Source organism: Marmota flaviventris, chromosome 10, assembly GCF_047511675.1.
Source record: "Marmota flaviventris isolate mMarFla1 chromosome 10, mMarFla1.hap1, whole genome shotgun sequence".
In the NCBI taxonomy this organism is placed as follows: domain Eukaryota; kingdom Metazoa; phylum Chordata; class Mammalia; order Rodentia; family Sciuridae; genus Marmota; species Marmota flaviventris.
Genome location: NC_092507.1, coordinates 124,358,457 through 124,378,561, shown reverse-complemented (window position 1 = coordinate 124,378,561; position 20,105 = coordinate 124,358,457). Strand labels below are relative to the sequence as shown.

The 20,105-nt window shown below is 41.6% G+C and overlaps 1 protein-coding gene and 1 long non-coding RNA gene across 7 annotated transcripts; one reads left to right on the top strand and one right to left on the bottom strand.

Moving 5' to 3' along the window:
* Nucleotides 1-1,840: 1,840 nt before the first annotated feature.
* On the bottom strand, nucleotides 1,841-5,906 carry Txnip (thioredoxin interacting protein). The gene is made up of 8 exons (XM_027956152.2): nucleotides 5,323-5,906; nucleotides 4,789-4,861; nucleotides 4,515-4,662; nucleotides 4,304-4,406; nucleotides 3,908-4,164; nucleotides 3,647-3,803; nucleotides 3,393-3,544; nucleotides 1,841-3,259 (listed from the first exon to the last, which is right to left on the bottom strand). Exons 1-8 carry the CDS (start codon nucleotides 5,570-5,572, stop codon nucleotides 3,224-3,226), a joined length of 1,176 nt encoding a protein of 391 aa, XP_027811953.1. The 5' UTR covers nucleotides 5,573-5,906; the 3' UTR covers nucleotides 1,841-3,223.
* Nucleotides 5,907-6,103: 197 nt separating this feature from the next.
* On the top strand, nucleotides 6,104-18,663 carry LOC114108542 (uncharacterized). Of its 6 annotated transcripts, none has more exons than XR_011708982.1 (5): nucleotides 6,104-6,209; nucleotides 16,830-17,048; nucleotides 17,387-17,494; nucleotides 17,591-17,839; nucleotides 17,962-18,663. It is a non-coding gene; the product is annotated as an uncharacterized lncRNA (long non-coding RNA). The 6 variants fall into 6 exon arrangements; XR_011708983.1 differs by lacking the exon at nucleotides 6,104-6,209 and adding an exon at nucleotides 6,585-6,714; XR_003585494.3 differs by lacking the exon at nucleotides 16,830-17,048 and having other exon boundaries at nucleotides 18,547-18,663.
* Nucleotides 18,664-20,105: the final 1,442 nt, after the last annotated feature.

The following is a 20,105-nucleotide window of genomic DNA, read 5'->3' as shown; positions in this document are numbered from 1 at the left end:
GTAGCCAGACTGTGTGCACAGGCTGCTTGTCTGCACCGGTAGCCAGACTGTGTGCACAGGCTGCTTCTCTGCACCGGTAGCCAGACTGTGTGCACAAGCCGCTTGCCTAGAGCGCCTGGGCCTCTTTATCCCTTTGTCTTGCTCTCTGGTCGGCTCTAGTCCTTGCTCCACCCTCCTAGTCCCTGGAAAACAAGCTGCAGAAAAAACTTTTCCATCAACTTTGACCTAGTTTCCTGATCACAGATTCAAAAGGGGAGGAGCCACTAAATTTTTAAACAGGTGAAAAAGAGGGGGAGGAGTTCAGGTGAGAGTCACCCTGACAACAGGGAGAGCTCTAGATTGACACAATGGTAATGAAAAACAGATGGCTAGCCAGGAAAGGTGGCATTCATCTGCAAACCCAGATTCAGGAGGCTATGTCAGGAGGACTGAAAGTTCAAGCCAGCCTTAGAGAGACCGGACACACACACACACACACACACACACACACACACACACACAAAATAGGGCTGGGGTATAGCTCAGTGGTAAAGCATCCTTAGTTCAATCCTGTTTCAAAAGGAGGGAGCAAGCCAAGAGAAGAAAGCAAAAGAGCTATGGAGAAAGAAAGATTAAAAAAAAAAAGATTGAAGTGAAAAAAATATTTTTTCAATTTCATTTTCTATTCAATTCACATTATTTTTAATACCTTTTAAAAAATATTTATTTTAGTTGGACCTAATACCTCTATTTCGTTTATTTATTTTTACATGGTGCTGAGGATCAAATCCAGAGCCCTGCATGTAGAAGGTGAGTATTCTACCGCTGAGCCACAACCCCAACCCCAATAGCTTTATATATATGCTTTATATATATATATTTTTTAGTTGTAGTTGGACACATATCTTTACTTACTTATTTTTATGTGGTGCTAAGGATTGAACCCAGAGCCTTGCACATGCTAGGTGAGCGCGCCACAACCCAGCCCCTGATTTTAAATACAGAACTTCTAGGAACCTCTTTGGAATTGGTGTGTGGAGATCCAAAGAAAAGCCAACCCCCAAGTATGGACCAAGACTGAATCTGGGGCCGTGTATAAATAACTAAAAAAACATTAAAAAATGAATCTGTCTTAAGATTTAAATGAACCAAAAAATCAGAAAGTACTGTGTATTGACCCCTGCCATCTCAGTTTCTCACCTGTCACTCCTTTGAGAATAATAAAAATCATTTCAATTAGTGGTGAAATTTAATCTATTATTAAAAATATGTGAAATAAATAGGGATTACTGAAACATTCTAAGGGTGGGGTTAAAATTTAGCAAACATTTTCTGAGTTATGAGTATGTGCTTGGATAAGAACTGTGCTAGCAATTAAAAAAAAAAAAAAAAAAGCTGCTTCCAAAGAGTGTGATACTCATAGGTCTTAAACTCTCAAGTTCTGAATAAAGGTTCTTCTTTATGAGCATGTAAACTACATTTATACTGGGAAGAACTTCTGTCATGCAAAGTAAATTATGAAAAAGCAAACCTCATCCCTTCCCTTTCAAATCCCCTCTCTGTTTAAAATTCATGTACTCCAAAAGTGGAGGAATTTTATGGTTACCTATGGATGTGAAAAACTAGCCTAGATAACTAGAAGATTCCACTGCAATTCTTTAGTGAATTGGAAAACAGACTAAACTAGCTCAAATCCCTTCCTGCTTCCCTCCTACCTGTACTCTGTTTTTTAGAATAGGGAGTGTTCTTTCCACAATGTTTTTAGTAGTATGAATTGTGAGGAAGAGAAGTTTCTTTAGGAATACCTTTTTTCTAACAACTTTCCAATGCCACCTCAACAGACAAGAGACAGGAAAAAAACTGCAATTAAAAACTTTTATTTTTTTTTTTAAACAAAGAATACCCCCTCTGGGGTGAAAATATATCTGGTTAAGTACAAAATATAGTTTTTATCATACAAAAAGATACACAATTAAAATACAAAAAACTGAAATCACCTTTAGCCCACATAGTTTCTGGCTGCAGTAATTCTCAGAAGAGGGTGGAGCTCAGTGCTCTGACACAGGACAGCTGGACAAAGTGCTGTGGCTGAGGGTGACTGGCCAAGTGCTAGTGGCTGCAGTGAGAGGGGCTGACTTCCCTTCCTCCTAAGGCTGGGCGGAAGGACTTGCCAGAGCTTCTCATGGCAGTGTTAGGAGGCTCTGATCACAGTCCTGAGGCTTTTAGATGCAGAGTCCCTCCAAGTTTAGTCACAGTGAGCAAGGCCGAGAGCAGCAACTCATTCATACAATTAGAGTGTCAGAATCACGTAATTCCAAACACTGGGACAAAGTCTCAAAAGTAATAATACTAACACTTTTTTTTGAGTGTGTCATTATGCTTACCCCTAAAGACATAGTAGACCAGTAGCTTACATTTGAGACAGAGAGAGAGAAAACAAACAAAAACAAAACCTGACAGGAACTAAAGTGCTAAGAACATCACCTCAGAATCAATTCCAAGGAGTCGTATAAAAAGAAAAACAGATTCTCCTGCATGAATACATTTCAACAGGAGAACACCAGTGCAACAGGCTCTAACAATGGCTTTTAAGACCTTTGGTGGGGCACAGTTACTACTGCTTTAAGCAAAGTTAAAGTTCATTTTAAGCAAAGACACCTCAAAGCAGTTTTCCTATAATTCATGGGGAGGAAGCACCTCTCTGAAACCCAAACCAATTCAGCCCTGGAGAGTTTTTCGTTTATAAGGGTACAAAACAGAGAACACCAGTTTTAAGAACTTTCTTTTCCCCAAGTTTTGGCCATGGTTTTCCTTTTCCTAGTGTGCTAAATTGGCTCTGGTTCCATGTGGAACAGCAGTTCAAGATTTGAAGTTGTTATAAATCTGTAACTCCCTTCGATAAACCTTGGGAAGACCATACCATAAGGCCATTTCTATCTCGAAACTCAAAACTACTGAAAATGCCTCAGTTTTCAAGGAGATCTGAAAAATCGGATGGGCCTGAATTTTTCCAAACCCATCTAGCAAACACTCCCATATCACAACATTGGCGCTGGTGGAGGACGAGTTCGCACCATTTGAGGCCTGAAGATTGCCTGCTGATCACCTCCTACTTTGGGGAGTCAGAGGCTGGGGTGGATCCACACCTCACTGTGGAGACTATTTAGTCTCTAAAAAAGTGAGAGTCCAGGAAGAGAGGTGGAAAGAAACAAGTAGGTCCCGCTGCTTCTTTTCTCCCATATGCTCACTGCACATTGTTGTTGAGGATGCAAGGATCCACCTGAGAGGAAGAAAGAAGAGACTATTTTAATTTGGGTAAGAACTAGAGCAAGAATCTATTTAGCAATCTCTCCAAGTCAACTTCCTATGGAAGGCTTAGGACAAATGTTAACAGAAAAAATGACAATTCTCACCTCAGTGTATGTGGGTGGTGGCATGAACTGGAACTCAGGAGCATACATAAAGATAGGGCTGTCTTGAGAGCCATCTACATCATCTAGCAGAGGAGTTGTAGGGCTCTCCAATCTGTGATCTTCAGGAATGATATCCATGTAGCAAGGAGGAGCTATAAAGAGAAAATAGGGGAATAAGAAGCCTAGCCAAGAAATGCCATATCATCACAAACTTACAAGGCCAGAGGGAAGAAAAGACATCAGGTCTGGCTCACCTTCTGGGGTATCAGGGATGTTTAAATCAACCCAACTCATTTCAGAGCTGGTTTGGCTGGCCATGCTCGATGTCCTGCTGCTTAGACCTGACCTGCTGCCGATTACCAGGGGTAGGTCAAGGATGACTTTCTTGGAGCCTGGTACACTAACATAGATCTAGAAAGAAAGATGACAGTATGTTAGATGAGAAGTCTGGAGAGAACACCACTGTTGTGACAGATGAGCAATTACCGTGGCAGAGCTACCCCCGACCCACTCACCAGTAAGAAATATTCAACTCGAAGGATGTTGCAGCCCAGGATGGATGGCCTGATCTTTTGCACCCGAAGGCTCTTGCCACGCCATGATGCACATGCTCCTGAGATAATATGATTGCCTCTGACCGATGACAACTTCTGAGTCAGCACCTTGGTCTGGCCATTAGCAAGGTAAGTGTGGCGGGCCACAATGGCCGCTTTGGGGACTACAATGCGGGAACAAGTATTCTCAAAGTCAGCATGGATGGAAATGTCATCACCTAGCAATGAAAAAGACAAAAACATATTAATTGATACTCAGTACAGTTAATGATATCTCCTTTGCCCCATCCCAAGTTCTCAGACCCAAACCCACATTTCTTGTTATATTTGTCCACCATTTTAAAATTAGGTTTTTACCTTCACAGAATCCTTTTCTGTCAATTCGAGCAGAAACAGACACTCGCCCATCAGGAATGAACATGCAGGAAACTTTTTTCTCCTTTTTAGCAGATACGGGTGCCTATGTACAAAGGGAAAAAGTGTTTTGAAGTGATTCAATGTAATGCCTAAAATACCTAATTTACCATCCTGTGACCAAGGAGAATAGAATATTAAAAATGAACCTCACCATTAAATCAGGGGTATTGACATCCACTAGATCCATCACTTCAAAGTTTTTCTTCGTCTCTTGAGTTGGCTGGCTGGGGCGATCAAGAAAAGCCTTCACCCAGTAGTCTACACAACCATATTTTCCTTTGAAAGATGTCCCCAGAGGCCTATGTCAAAACAAAACAAAAAAAGGAAACAATTTTAAAATGCTCTCCAAGAACAGTAAGTGATCACGAGATTTTTTTTTTTTTTTAAGACATGGAGAGTCCAAAATGCATTTAACTGATACCTACCCTTGAGGAAGCTCAAAGCCGAATTTGTACTCATATTTGTTCCCAGGTCTCATGATCACCATCTCATTCTCACCTGAAGAAAGAGAAAGAACGCAAAGTTCCATTAGGTTTCTTGTTACACTTAAAAAGCGTTTGTGTGATGAGGAATGCTTGGGCAGCATGCAAGGATATTTTAACACCCCCATTTTCATCCCTTACAATCTTAAGTGAAAGATTCTGATGCATTTTCTTGCAAAGAAAGTTGCAAAGCTCTGCAGTGCTGAAAGGCTCACCCAGGATGGTTACCCCAGGAATCAAAGAATGAACAATCTATATATTCAGATCCCTCAAGATCATCTTTAGGACCCAACACGTAAGAGATTGTACAGATCACCCCTTTTGGAGGGTAGGAACACGTTTGCAAATTGAAACTTAAACAGAAAAAGCAATACTTAATTCAAACCACTCAAACTGAGCAACTTAAAAATTTTAATATGAATTCCTTTGCAATCTCTAATCAGCTTTCACCCTCCAACAAAGAACTGGGCCATCTACCTGTGGGCTGGTCTTCCAAGAGAAGTGTGTCTTCGTAGCGGAGGTAGTCCAAGGTCTGTTTGCATTGCTGGGATCCCTGCATCCAGAGGACTTTTGCCACTCCGCAAGCCAGGATCCGGACGGCTTTGACTCGAGTCACTTCACACACTTCCACCGTCACCCGGCCAGTCACCTTCTCCCCACTGCCGTACACTTTTTCAGGGTCGTTAAAGAGCACTTCAAAAGACTTGATCTTCTTGAACATCACCATGATTGGGCTGAGTTGGCTCAAGTGTCAAAAACGAAGGGAAGAGGAAAAAAAAAAAAAAAAAAAAAAAACAGAAGACCCTAAATCCAATAGGGCACTTTACAGGAAACTTCAGTCTTCCTAAGGAATGGGGGTGTCCTTATCAGGTTGGGCTTTAAAAACAAAATTTAAAAAAGCCCACAAAGGGATTTTTAAGTTCTCGAGAAGGTGCCTAAAATTTTCAAGTTGCTGGCAGTGCCAACTCCTTCCTTCCTTTCCTCCAGCGGCCAAGGAGGAGCTCCCGAGCGCGGCAGGAGGCTGAAGCGAGCCCACAGGGAACGCAGAAGAGAGTTTGCAGCCCGAGCCGGAAACGGCTTTATATAGGGGCGCGAGCCCGCGGGGCCACGCGAGCGCGAGCCTGGAGGCTCGTGCTGCCCTCGTGCACAGCCCTCCCATTGGCTGCCTGCTCCTTGTTTACCGGGAGCTCGGCCAATCAGCCAGGCCCGGCGGCGCGTGGACACGGTGTGCTGCTGCGGGGGGGAGCGGTGGTGGGGCGAGTGCGCCGCCCGCGGGGGCGGGGGAAGCCGGCCGAGGAGGCGCGCCCAGGAGCCGCGCTGCCCTCGGGGCGCCCGGGCTCGGGGCGCTGTTCCTGTTTCTCCAGGTAAAGGAGAGTGTGCCTGTGAGAGGCGGCCGCTGGTGCCCGGCTCGCCCACCCTGGCTCCCGGAGCACGGGGAGGCCGGTCCCCAGGAGGCCTGCCGCACCTGAGCCCCTCCGCCCCCCCCCCAACCGAGGGACGGAAACGGCCAGGAGCGCCCACATCCTGTTGTTGTCCCCGCATCTGCCTGAGAAGTCGGGGACACGGTGTCCCCCGCTTGGCCCAGGGCCTCCCTCCTGCTTCTCCAGGAAGGAAAGAGAAGGGGTTTCATGAGGGAAAGGAAGCCTCGCCCGTGCCTCTGTCCTCCTGCCTTCCTCCCCTTCCCCGCCCGCTACGGCCAGTGTGCGGTGGCCAGTGTGCGTGTGTCCCACCCTCTCAGCCTTCAGGTTGCTTCTCCTGGTGGTCACTGAGGTCTCCTGGGAAACACGCCGTACACCTGTGTGAAGGGACAGTCTCCCCACGCACGCCCCCGCCCCCCAAGCTGATCCGAACCCCCAAAGGGAAGAGCAGGTAGGGTCACAGAGCACTGTTCAAGCCAAAAGGGACCCTGCTCCTGAGTGGGCTTCATCCAAGCAACTGCTGACTCTGATGCCTTAGGAGCTGACTGCCGAGAATGTTTTCCGAAATGTAATAAGGAAACTGGTCGGCAGAGACAGAATCCGAATCCCCCTTTCTTCTCTCTCTCGCTCTTCCCCCCTTTCCTTTTCACAGTGCTGGGGATTGAACCCAGGGCTTCGGCGCATGAAGGCTGAACACGTTGCTGCTGAGGCCCATCCCCACCTCAGCAATTTTGTGTTCTAGCTTTCAGCTATTAGGGACTGAAATGGGGGTAGGGAAAGTGTTTACCATTGGGCTACATCCCCAACCCCGACGTTTTTGTTTTTGTTTTGTTTTGAGTCAGGGTATCAAGGCCAAGTTGCCCACACGGGCTTTAACCTTGTGATTCGGCTGTCTCAGCCTCCCAAGTATTTGGGATTACAGGTGTGTACAGCCACACTGGCTCTAACTCACTTGCCTTTAATTCCTAGATTCTTTCCTTATCTGTACTGGGCCGTCAGGAGGTTATTACCCCATTCCTTTTGCTGTCCCTACACTTGAGATGGTGACGTAAATAAAAAGTACTTAAAAGTTCTACCTTCTCAGCGGAAAAAAAAGGCAATTCATTGCTATTAAGAATCCCTCTTCCTTCCTCATACACCCTACCAGGGTTGATAGCCTAAGGCTCACAAGTTACAACTCAACCCTAATATTAAGCAAGCTCAGAATCTGTTGGAAAACACATGCAGCACCCAATTCCAGGAATATGTTGACCCATGGTATGGGTTGGTGGTGGCACCTTGTTCTAGACAGTTAACCAGCAAGGCTTGAGGTATTTTCAGTTGATGAACAATATTGATTATTATGAGCAGGAAAGGTAGGGCTCTCACTAAAGTGATTTTATTTGTTTATTTATATAGATATTGGGGATTAAATTCAGGGGCTGTCTTCTACTGAACTATATCTCCAGCCCTTTTTATTTTCCATTTTGAGACAGGGTCTCATTAAATTGCCCAGGCTGTCCTTGCATTTAGGATCCTCCTGCCTCAGCTTCCTAAATTGCTGGGATTACAGGTATACACCACTGTACCAGGTATACACTACTATGTAACTTTGGAGGGAAGGTAGCTAGTAATAGATTAGAGTGGTTTTGATTGAGACATCTTAAAAGGGGAAAAAAACCTGATGTTTATTTATTTGGGGACATCTATGAAGTAGTGAATTTTTGAGTTTCTAAAAATCCTTTAACAGTTCTCTCTTAAGTTTCTACTTTGGGTCCTAGTTTTTTCTTATGTTCCCATTTTATGGAGCTCAGTGTAGACCACTTGTTTGCTCTGTGTTATGCCTGGGTTTCCTTGGATGCCAAAAAACTGTTTATCTTTGGCAGCAGCAGCTGCCTGCCTACCAGGCCTGTAGCCAAGGCATGTTCTGAAATAGAGGCCTACTGGATATAGTTGTTTATAACCTTTCACCTTATAACCTGGTATTCTGATAGAAATCTGTCTCCTAATTCTTCTTTTTCAGTTTTTGAGTCAAAGAAAAATATCTTGTAAATTCCTATCTTAAAGACAGGGTACGAACACTAGAGTTTGAAGAAAAGGACAGACCCAGGAGGAACAGAAAAGTAGGGCTCAGTCCATAGTTTTTAAAGTTAGGTCATATTTTACCTGCCCCTTCCTCACCCTCTTTATCCCAGTGCCAATAGGGAACTAAGTGGTGACTGTCATTCGTTGGCTTTACTGTAGATGACAGAGCCAAAGTTTTCAGGGAGGATAGTGCCTGTTGGCAGATAGAAACAAAGCCGTGATTGCCTTCTCTTCTCTTTAACCTCTGGCCTGACAAACATTTAGGAATCTAAAGACTGAGTTCCCAAAGCAAAAGAAATCCCTTCCTTTGTCCTTTTAATCACTTCTGTCACCTCCACTCCTAAACTTTTCTTTACCCTTACACACTTTCAAGTAAGTTTTGAATGAGAATGTGGGATTGAAAATTATAACTGTGTATATGGCCCCAAATCATAGATAAATAAGAATACACTAATAATTGTACAGCATCTTAGAGTTAAAAGTGACTTTAAGTAATTGTCGTTTTTGAGCACCAATAAAGAACCCAGTTCTTTATGTATGTCAATATTATTTATAAATTATTTATCATTTTGTTCCAGAAAATATTTAAAGTTAGGTTATTTCATTTAACTCTCACAATAACCCTGTGACTCCGTATAAATTTATTCAGGCTCAGAATGGTGAAGTAATTTGCCTGGGGTCACAGATTTTGTAAGTAGAGTAAGATCTTGAACCCAGGTCTGTTCAGTTAAAGTATGTTCTATGTTCCTTTTTTTTTTAAATATTTTTTTAGTTGTCGATGGATCTTTATTTTATGTGGTGCTGAGAATTGAATCCAGTATCTCACACATGCTAGGCAAGTGCTCCACCACTGAGCTACAACCCCAACCTCATCTATGTTCTTTTTAGTGTGTTGTCCTGGCTCTCAGTGGTTTGACATGTAGTATCTTGTTTGATCTTCATATGGTTTTATAAAGGATTCAGGGCAAGACTCAGAGAATGGGGATTTTAGTAGATTGTTTTTGTTTTTAAAATCATTTCCCTTATTTTGGTTAAGTAACTTGTTTTAGGATACAGCTAGCATCTGGTGGAGCTACTCTTCAAACCCAGGATTGATTTTTTTATTTTTATTTTTTGAGTACCGGGGATTAGACTCGGGGGCACTTTACCACTGAGCCACATCTCCAGTCCTATTTTGTATTTTATTTAGAGACAGTATCTCAGTGAGTTGCTTAGCACCTCCGTGTTGCTAAGGCTGGCTTTGAACTTGAGATCCTCCTGCCTCAGCCTCCTAAGCGATTGGGATTACAGGTGTGTACCACCATGCCAGCCTGGATTCTTAGTACTAGAATTCTTGTCTCTAGGATGCCTTGTGAGTGCTCTTTGATGTTTAAATTTATCTTTAATTATAGTTAAAGGAGGGAATATATTCCAGTACCCAAGTGGATGCCAAACTAGATCATACTGAACCCCATATATATTGTTTTTTCTTATACATACCTATGATAAAGTTTAATAAAAAAATTAGGTAAAGTAAGAGATTAACAATAATCATACATAGAACAATTAGAATGATAATATACTGTGACAAAAGTTACATGAAAGTGATATTTCTCTGTTTCAAAATACCTTATGGTGCTGGCACTCACCATTCTTGTAATGATGAGATGATACAATGCTTAAATGATTGAGAAGAAGGGGGGTGAATGACAGAGGCACAATAACCACAGCATTAGGCTACTATTGACCAGTGACTGTACTTATTTCAGACCACAGCATGGTTGTTGGTGGGTAACTGAAATTAGGACTAGTAATGCAGGTCTATTGTATTAAAAATACCTCATTTGGAAGTCCACATTTCAGATTTAATTGAGGTTCTTTTGGGTTGTGTGGGGCAGGGGACAATGGTTGAATTCAGGGTTGCTTTCCACAGATCTATATCTTCAGAAGGGTCTGTTTTTTATTTTGAGAAAAGTTCTTGCTAAGTTACTGAGGCTAGCTTTGAACTTGGGCACCTCCTGCCTCAGCTTCAGAGGCTGGGATTACAGGCATATGAGATGGTGTCAACTATTGTCAAATTTCTACGAGAATAACCTATACCAGCTTTCTCTGTTGACTAAACTTATTTTTTATACTCTGGCTTCTGTTACCCCTAAAATGTTTTCTCCAAACTTTGGAGTTTTTTTTTTTTTTTTTTTTTTTTTTGGCCTTGTTCTCTTTTACTCCTGTATAATTTGAAAACTACCATCTTTTAAAAATTTAGACAGACATCTTTGCTTTTGTACTTCATGCTTTCCTTCTGTGCTAGCAGTTTTCTCCTTCCTCTTCTACTCTTCCTCCTTCCTCTCCCTCCTTCACCTCGTCCTCCTCCTCCTAGCTTTTCTCAAGGGCTTCTCCTTAGCCCTCCCCTTTTCTTTTTTTTTAAGTTTTACTCTTCATTTTACCCATCACTGTGTATAAATAACATTAAAATATGTACTATAGCCTGTTTCCAAAGTTCCAGCTAGCATCTCAAATTCAATGTGTCCAGTAATTAATTCACAAATATTTCCCCTGTCCTCAAACTCATTTCTTTTCCTTTAAGAAAAAAAAAATAGAATTCCCCTAGTCATCAAGTTAAAATCCAGAAATTGCCTTTGATTCCATCCTCTTTGATATTTGCCCACCCAATCAACTGCCAATTTCTTTCTTTTTTTTTTAAGAGAGAGAGAGAGAGAGAGAATTTTTTTTTAATATTTATTTTTTATTTTTCGGCGTACACACATCTTTGTTTGTCTGTGGTGCTGAGGATTGAACCTGGGCCGTACATGCCAGCTGAGTGCCCTATCGCTTGAGCCACATCCCCAGCCCCCAATTTCTTGTAGAGGAGGTCTTTCTAGGATCTATCTCCTGTTTCTTATTCCACAACCACTACTTTTTATTACTTTTGCTTAGATTATCTTTTGTTTTCTTTTTGATACCAAGAATTTAACCCAGGAGCTCTCAACCACTGAGCCACATCCCCAGCCCTTTTTATTAATTTAATTTTTTATTTTGAGACAAGGTCTGAGTTGCTTAGGACCTCACTAAATTGCTGAGGTTGGCTTTGAACTTGTGATCCTCTTGCCTCAGCCTCCCAGACTGTTGGGATTATAGGCATGTACCACTGTGCCCACCTCTAGGTTACCTTAATAGCTTTTGACTAATCTTTCTGTTATAATCTATAGACTCTACCTAGATTAGTCTAACACAATTTTATTCCTGTCTGCTCCTGTGATACCACAAAATCCCTTACTTACTGAATCCTATTCAAATGCTTCAACCTGGCACTTAAAGCCTTCACAAAATGACCTCAACCAAAATTTCCAGCCTCATTTTCTACTACTTCCTCATGTATGTACCCTATACCTCAGCCAAACCTGAGTACTGAGTATTCCCCTAATATATCCTTCTCTGCCCTTGTGTCTTTGCTTATTCTTTTCTCTCTTCCTGGAATACCTGCCCTTCCTTCCACAGCTCTGCTTTTAGAAACCCTATACCTGCTTCTGAAGACTTTTCCTCCATCAAATCTTTTTTTTTTTTTTTAGTTGTAGATGGACAAATACTTTTGTTTATTTATTTTTATATGGTGCTGAGGATGGACCAGGGCCCCACACGTGCTAGGCAAGCATTCTACCACTGAGCCACGACCTCAGCCCCCCCCCCTTTTAATTTTTAATTTTGAGCCAGGGTCTCACTAAGTTACTCAGGTCCAATCCATGTTGTCTAATGGCATGAACTTGTGATACTCTGGTCTCAGCTTCCTGAGTAAGTGGCATTATAGGTGTGTACCACAGTGTCTGGCTGATTCAATCTTTTTTGAATATTTCATAGCATGTTATTTATATTTCTCATATAGCACTTACATATAAGTTGCCTTTTCTTTCTAGACAATGAATTCCTAGAGAGTAGGAGCTATGTCCTTTTTTATTTTTGTGTTCTAGCACCTATTAAAGTACATTTCACAGAGTAAATATACATTAAATTAATAGATGTCTTTGGAGTACAGTATGTCACTAACTCAGAACCTAGAATTGTTTTGTGTCAGTGTTGGGCTTTAAACCCCAGTTTCAGTTCCTTCTACTATACGGTAACATGTATAACCAGTTCTCTTCAAAGCCAATTGCCCAATTATGTATCAGAGTTAAGGGGCAGTAAGAGAAGATGGTTTGTTTTTCTACAAAGGGAAATTGGACTGTGTTGATGTTTATAAGTGTGAGGGACATTGCGTACTCAGCCCAACTTCCCCTTTTCTGAGAAATTCTTTCTCCATCAGTTTAGGAATCCAGTTGGCTCAGCCCTGCCACTCAGTGGGTGGTTTAATGTACTGTCAAGATCCTTTGTCCAAGAATTTTCTCAAACACACAAGCTTTTCTGAAGACTGGTATAGATGATTCTTAATTATAAGAAGATACTGATGAAGGAAATATAGTACTCATAACTGAGAGAAAGAAACTATATATTAAAACAGCTTTCTATTTTAAAAAAATCCAGAATAACAATCTACAGTACTTTCTTTGTTTACTCTCTTTTTCTCAGTTATAAAGCAATTGCACAAATATTTGATTCTCACTAAGGGACCAAGATAGTTTGCAGAAAGAAGTGCAAATGCTTAAGTGACTCACGCAGCTTGAACAAAATCCTATCTGACTTATGGTTCAAAGATCTTTCCACTAGTGCATTTCTGATTCTCGTGGGGATGGGGGGATCCTCTCTTTTGTAAAGCTTTCTGTGATTTCTTCAAGCACATATAATTCCCACCTTCTTTGTATTCTGACAGCATGTTGTACACACTTCTGTTTATCATTGATATTGATCATTTTGTCTTGTAGTGATGTGTTTACCTGTTTCTTCACATTAAACTGAACTCTTCAAAGATAGGATCTTTGTCTTATGACCTGGCATAATTTAGGGGCTTCAAAAATTCTAAAGAAATGTCAAAATTATCAATAAAATTATTTTTAGTTTGACCAGCTAATGTGTTAGTTATATAGCCTACCCCCTTGCTCATCCTGATTGTGGTTTTCTCTCCAATCCTGTTGGTATTCACCCCAGGCTATAGGCTTGGTTGTGATAGATAGAGGGCAGTACATTGCCCCATAAAGAGAAAATAAAACCATGACAGAAACTTTCTGTTTCAGAGGCTGTAGTTTTAGCAAGGAGCCTTTCAGTTTTGGGCTGGAGTGAGTTGAGGTGGGAGGGCAGGATGGAGAGACTTATTAACCTAATTAAAAAAAAAAAATATATATATAGATAGATAGATAGATAAATAGTTACTTAACAGTAGGAATAGAAGTTCTATATCAAAGACAAACCACACGAAACCCTTGCTATTAAAGACATTTGTTCTGGGGCTGGAGTTGTGGCTCAGTGGCAGAGCGCTTGCCTCACACATGTGAGGCAATGGGTTTGATCCTCAGCACCACATAAAAATAAATGAACAAAGATATTATGTCCATGTATAGCTAGAAAAATATATATATAAAATGTTGGTTCTAGTCTAGTCTTATGCCTTAACAAGAGCAGTTTCAAAATAAAATTTACAAAGGGCTGGGGAGGTCCCTTTCCTTTCTGAGAAGACCCACTCTCTCCCTTGAGGGTGTCCCCTTTCCCTTTTCCTGTCCCTTCAGTAAATTCATGCTTGTTATTAAAAAAAAAAAAGAAAGAAAGAAAGAAAGAAAAAGAAAAAAGAAGAGGGCTGGGGATTCAGGGATGTAGCTCAGTGGGAGAGCACTTGCTTACCCCTGAGTTCATTTCCCATTTTGGATTGGGGTTGGGGTTGGGGAAATCATTCCATGAACCAATAGCAGAGAATGATTCCACAATAGCTTTGATGGTAGAAGCAGAATCTAGTTATCCTTCCTGATTTCTCTTTCGCTTTCTCAAAGCCCACCCTCCATTTATAACCAGTTTTATCTCAGGAAACATATGTAATGTATTCCTTCCTACTAATTGTTGTGCAGATGGTGAATAATTTGGTTTGGAATTAGGCAAAAAAATTGAGAAACGCCTTTTATTTTCTAATGTTCTGCCTTTTTCCTCTTCCTTAGTTCTGGTAGTTTTCTGGCACTGGTTTTTAGAATTGTAATTGCTGGGCCATGGATATTATCTCTGTTTCCTTAAGAAGAAATGAGGGAAGGAACTTGCCATGAAATTATGAAGAGCTGGGTGGAGTTGGGGGGGGAGGTGTTTGGTTGATCTGAGAAATGGTGGAGGTAGACATAAGTTTAAGAAGTTTAGGGGAGGATCAGGGATGCCACTCAGTGGTAGAGCAGTTGTGGGAGGCCCTGAGTTTGATCCCCAGCACTTAAACAAACGAACAAACAAAAACATTAAAAAGTTCAGACCAAGGTAGAAATGCCTCACCCCCTTTTTTATCAAAATAATATAAAGTAATAAAAAATTATACAATGTTAAGTGTTTATACAAAACAATGCAGTTCTCAAACCCTTCTACTGAGATTCTCTTCTAGTTTGTTCAGCTTTTTCCCCCTTGTTCAGACATTTTATTTGAATTTGATAATGATGGTTAGTGATTTGATTGAGATGCCTTATAGAGAAGTAACCTCTCTTTCAGCTTTTTCATATGGTGTTTGCTTCATATTTCAAAGTAAAAAGTTTTCTTTCTTTCTTTTTTTTTTTTGAAACAGGGTCTTGCTAGGTGCCTTAGGGCCTTGTTAAATTGTCTAGGCTGGTGTGGAACTTGGGATTTTCGTGCCTCAACTCCTGAGTAGTTGGGATTGCGGACCTATGCCATCCTCTTTAAAAAAAAAATTTAGGAATATTGGACATATCTACCATATTTTGATTATAGACTGAAATTTTAACATTTGTTTTTTTCTTTAATTCTTCTTTTTTTTTTTTTTTTTTTTGGTAATCCTAGGGGTCAAGTCCAGGGCCTCTTACATGCCAGGCAACTGTTCTACCACTGACCTTATCTCATCTTCCCAATGGAGTTATATCATAGTTTTTGTTAGGCCAGTAGTGGCTGTTCATATTATTTTCACTATGTAAATAATATTCGGTGTGATGTCAAGTAGTGAATTTTGATTGTTTCATGTCTTGAACAGCCCTTTGTTTTTTATGAAGTTATAATAATTAATTTAGTTTACTATGCACCAATTCTATCAAATGCCTATTAATACTTTCTCTCAAATGGCCAACGTATCAAATAATCTTTTTTTAAATATTTTTTAATTTGTAGATGGACACAATATCATTATTTATTTTTATGTGGTGCTGGGGATCAAACCCAGTGCCTCACACATGCTAGGCAAGTGCTCAACCCCAGCCCTCAAATAATCTTAAGAAATTAATTATCCTTCTCCTGGAGGCTTGTCCCAATGCTCTACTAAATAACTTTTAGTAACCAGCGCCACCTGCTGACTATTGATGAAGTAGAAAAATCAGAATTAAGAGTCACATAGTTAGCCTTTGGGGGAAGTAGATAAGGCCTGTAATCCCATAGACCTGGAAGGCTGAGGTAGGAGGAGGATGGCAAGTTCAAAGCCAGCCTCAGCAATTTAGCAAGGCCTGAAGCAACTTAGAGAGGCCCTGTCTCAAATAAAAAAAAAAGGGGTTGGGGATGTGGCTCAGTAGTGCTTAAGCACCTCTGGGTTCAGTCCCTGGTACCCAAAACAAAAGTCACAGGGTTGGTGTTTTAACTGGTAAATATCATGGTTTCTGACCTTCTAAATGACATTCTGGAGAAAGGGATATGGACCTTATGTTAGGACTAGAGAGGAGAATATAAAAATAATTGAATATTCTCTTTCTTCCCCTTGCCTTATCATTGTACTCTGTTTTCCTAGAAAGAAAGTCTGTGTTCAGATATTTCTTTTCTAAGCCTTCTGTCTGATCCACCAAAGGAATAAGGAAAGGTGGGCTACCGTTTTTTAAAAATTACATTTTTATTTTCATATACTTGATATATGATAGATTATACATATTTAAAGGGTATAATTTCATTGGTTATCCGTGAAATGACTGCCACAATCAAGATAATAAACATTTCTGTCCCTCCCCAAAGTTCCTTTTGCCTTCCATTCATTTTCTCGCCCCCCCCCCTTCTTCTTCTTTATAACTTAGGTGCATTTTATTAGTTTTCTTCCAAAATCCTATGAAAGAGCAAAGTTAAGCGGGGTGCGGTGGTGCATGCCTATAATCCCAGCAGCTCAGGAGGCTGAGGCAGGAGGATCACAATTTCAAAGTCAGCCTCAGCAAAAGTGAGGTGCTAAATCATTTCAGGGAGACCCTGTCTCTCAGTAAAAAATACAAAATAGGGTTGGGGACATGGCTCAGTGATTGAGTACCCTGGAGTTCAATTCCCAGTACCAAAAAAAAAAAAAAAAGGGCTGGGGATGTGGCTCAAGCGGTAGTGCGCTCGCCTGGCGTGCGGCCCGGGTTCAATTCTCAGCACCACATACAAACAAAGATGTTGTGTCCGCCGAAAACTAAAAAAATAAATACTAAAAAATTCTCTCTCTCTCTCTTAAAAAAAAAAAAGAACAAAGTTTAAAACCAAGACACTGGCAAGCAGATGAGAATCCTTCCTCAGCCCAGAAGCTGTCCCCCATTCCCGTGTCCCCTAGTTGTGTCACTGCTGCAGTTCACAGGGGTGAAGCACTTGCTACTTTTGCCCATCATCAAACCCCACAGGGGAAAGAACTACTACCCATTTTCTTCATCCCAGCTCCACAAGCTGATCCAGGTGCAGAAAGCCATGGTAAGAACTATTGAGATCTAGCAGGAGTTCTGAACCCCAGAGGGCCAGAGTCAGGGCATAATCTGTAAAGAAAAGCACATCCTCCTCTGGCTTGGTGTCCCCTAAGAATAATGCTGGGCCTAGTACCTCACTCCCAGAAACCAGTTGAACACTGTTAGGTCAAAGAGGACCAGAGGCTTGGGTTCACTGGAAGCTGGTACAGATAGATGCAGTCAGATTTGAAAGGGCAGCGGCCACTCACCTCCCCCCCTCCCCCATGAAGAACCGACAGCCGATCTGGCTGTTCTGAGCCTTGAAATTTCTATTGAGCTGCTCCTTCTTGATTCTCCCCACCCCAGAGCTTGTGGGGAACCATGTAGCTGGAATGAACTTGGCCCTGGGGACATGCCCTGTATGACACTGACTTGATGACATCTAGTGGGAAGTCCTGAAGGTTCTTCTGCCAGGTATGTAGGCAGCCCAGGCAGTGAGCATGGGTACAGCTGAGCAGGATGCCAAACACCAGCTGAGCTTCTGGCTTGTCCCATACTTTATCCATGCAGATGCCACACACCACATCCCAACTGCCCTGCTTTCTCTGCCACTCCTCAAGGCTCAGGCTCTGAAGTAAGGCTGTCAGCTCCCAGACAAAGTCAGACTGTGGCTGAGATTACTGGAAGTGGCTGTGATGCCCATCAGCAGATGATAGAGATGGGCTTCCTGGAACTGCCACTAACCTCCTGCAGACCAGGCTCCATGTCCCAGCAGGTCCCAGCCCAGGCCCAACCTACAGCCATAACCATGGAAGGCAGGTAGGTGGACTTGGAGCCCCTGGGGGTGATGGGGTGGCTCTGAAATGCAGAGCCTTCCAGCTGGGGCTCTGGTGGGGTGATGTGTGGTTCTGAATGGCAGCGATCCTATTCTGGGGGATTAGGTGGCCTCAGGTGCTGACAGCTGCTTTGGTCTCCATGGAAGCAGAAGCCCTGCTGGAAGTACCTGCAGACCTGGGGCACCTTTCTGTCATAAGCATGGCAACTTGACCCCCAGTGATCATCCTTGAATGGCAGCTGGGAACGGGGCTTGTTCTCCCTACCGTGACTGTAGTCATCCTTCCCTGCAGCGTCCATCCCAGCTGCAGGTCCTGTGAGCCTCCATTCATTTTCAAACACCTATTGATCAGTTTGCATTTTATGTGATTTTATATATATAGAAACATAGAGCATGTTCTCTGTTTTGGTTTGGCTTTGCTGTATGGTTTGGATGTGGCTTGTCCCCAAGAGTTCATATATTGGAGGCTTTGGTCCTTAGTATGGCAGTGGTGAAACAGTGGGACTTTGTAGAGGTAGGTCCTTGTGGAATGTCTTTAGGTTATTGGGGCTTTGCCTCAAGAGGGATTAAAGTAGTTTTCCTGAGACCTGAGTTAGTTTAATCAGAGCAAATCACTCTAAGAGAGACCAACCTGGAATCTCTCTCTGGCTTCCTATGTCTCTCCATGTGATCTTGCCCTCTCATATTGCAGTCTCAGCATTGTGATGCCCTCTGCCACAAGTTCCTCACCAGAACCAAGCCAATGCAGGTGCCAGACCCTTGAACCTTCAAAATTGTGTTAAATAAACCTCTTTTCTTTATGAAGTTATCTAGTCTCTTGTATCTCACTAGAGTAATAGAAACAGAATACTACATGGTTTCTTTCACTGTGTTATTACTTTGAGATTCATCCATGTTGTTGTGTGTGTCAGGAGTTTATTATATTTTATTGCCAAGTATTCTATTGTACAGATTTATCACAATTGGTGTATTCTTCACTTGATCATGAACATTAGGGGTGTTTCCAGGTTTTGGTTATTACATATAAAATTATTATGGACATTTGTGTACAAGTTTTTGTGCAGACACACATTATCATTATTTCTGAGTCAAAACCCAGGAGTGGAATGTCTAGATTGTATGGTAAATTTCCATTTACCTTTTGAAAATAACTGCCAATCTGCCAATCTCTTTTACGAAGTGCTTGTGCCATTTTACATTCCCACCTAGTGTGTGAAAGCTGTACATCTTGCCAACATGTGATATTGTCAGTTTTTTAATTGTAATTTTTAAGTTTACAATGTTTTTTCATTATAGTTTTTATTGGATTTGCATTTCCCTAGTGACTACTGATGTTGAACATCTTTTCATGTGCTTTTTTTGCGCTATCTGTTTTAAAATACTTCATAGGTAATCGGGCTAATGCTTAAGTCTCAGTGAAGGATGAGTGTTACACAACAAGTGCCATGAAAAAATCTCATTCACCAGTTGACTATGACATTTTTTAAAATTCACTTGAAATTCCCATACCTGAGGGATAAAGTTACTCTTGAATTAAGAGCTCCAATACAAGAAGTTCTTTGAAATAAGTTTTGCATTAAAATGTGTATATCATTCCTAAATTAAGGGTCAGCCCAGAATAGAGTACTCCCTCTTCCCCATTTTCTTCCATTAGAACAGACTGTTTTCTAGAAGATTTGCTAAAGGTTATTTCAGAAAACACAGAATCTGTGCTTTAAGGGAATGGCTGAGGTCCTTAGAGAAGGATAAGTAGGGGATGAGGAATTGCATAGGAAAATGGAAATAGCAAACTTGTTAGGACACTTGTCTGGTAAACAATGGGTAAGTGTTCAGGGAAGTATTGTCAGGCAGATGGGACTGAGAGAAGATGGGGAGGATAGTGATGAATACATGCTTAGATCCCTGAGGGCAGGCCCCAGATGAAAGAGGACCTGAAGGGGGAACATGAGATCAGTCACTCAGTAAGATACTAACTATACAAGTAACCTTCTTCATAATTTTGTGCAGAGAAGCACCATTCTTAGAATACCTGCACAATGACGGCTTCTCTTCTCAGTCTTTTTCTAGGAACTAGATTCCTCCCACATTGGGCTTTTTCTCCTTTCCCAACTCTTGTTTTTTTGGATTCATATGAAAAAAAGAGAATGGCTTTTGTCATGGCCTCCACTGCCTGAGCTCTCTTTTTCTGCCCACCTCTACAACCAACATTTTAAATTGTTCTGTTTCCTTATTTGGTGTAGTGGTTGATAG

What these genes read in the sequence shown, in the direction of transcription:
- Txnip (XM_027956152.2), bottom strand. Translation starts at nt 5,572, where the DNA reads ATGGTGATGTTCAAGAAGATCAAGTCTTTTGAAGTGCTCTTTAACGAC. An exon ending in GGCTTTGAGCTTCCTCAAGG is followed by an intron (nt 4,663 to 4,788) that starts GTAGGTATCAGT and finishes GTTTTGACATAG; the next exon opens with GCCTCTGGGGACATCTTTCA. An exon ending in GAGTTGAATATTTCTTACTG is followed by an intron (nt 3,804 to 3,907) that starts GTGAGTGGGTCG and finishes CTTTCTTTCTAG; the next exon opens with ATCTATGTTAGTGTACCAGG.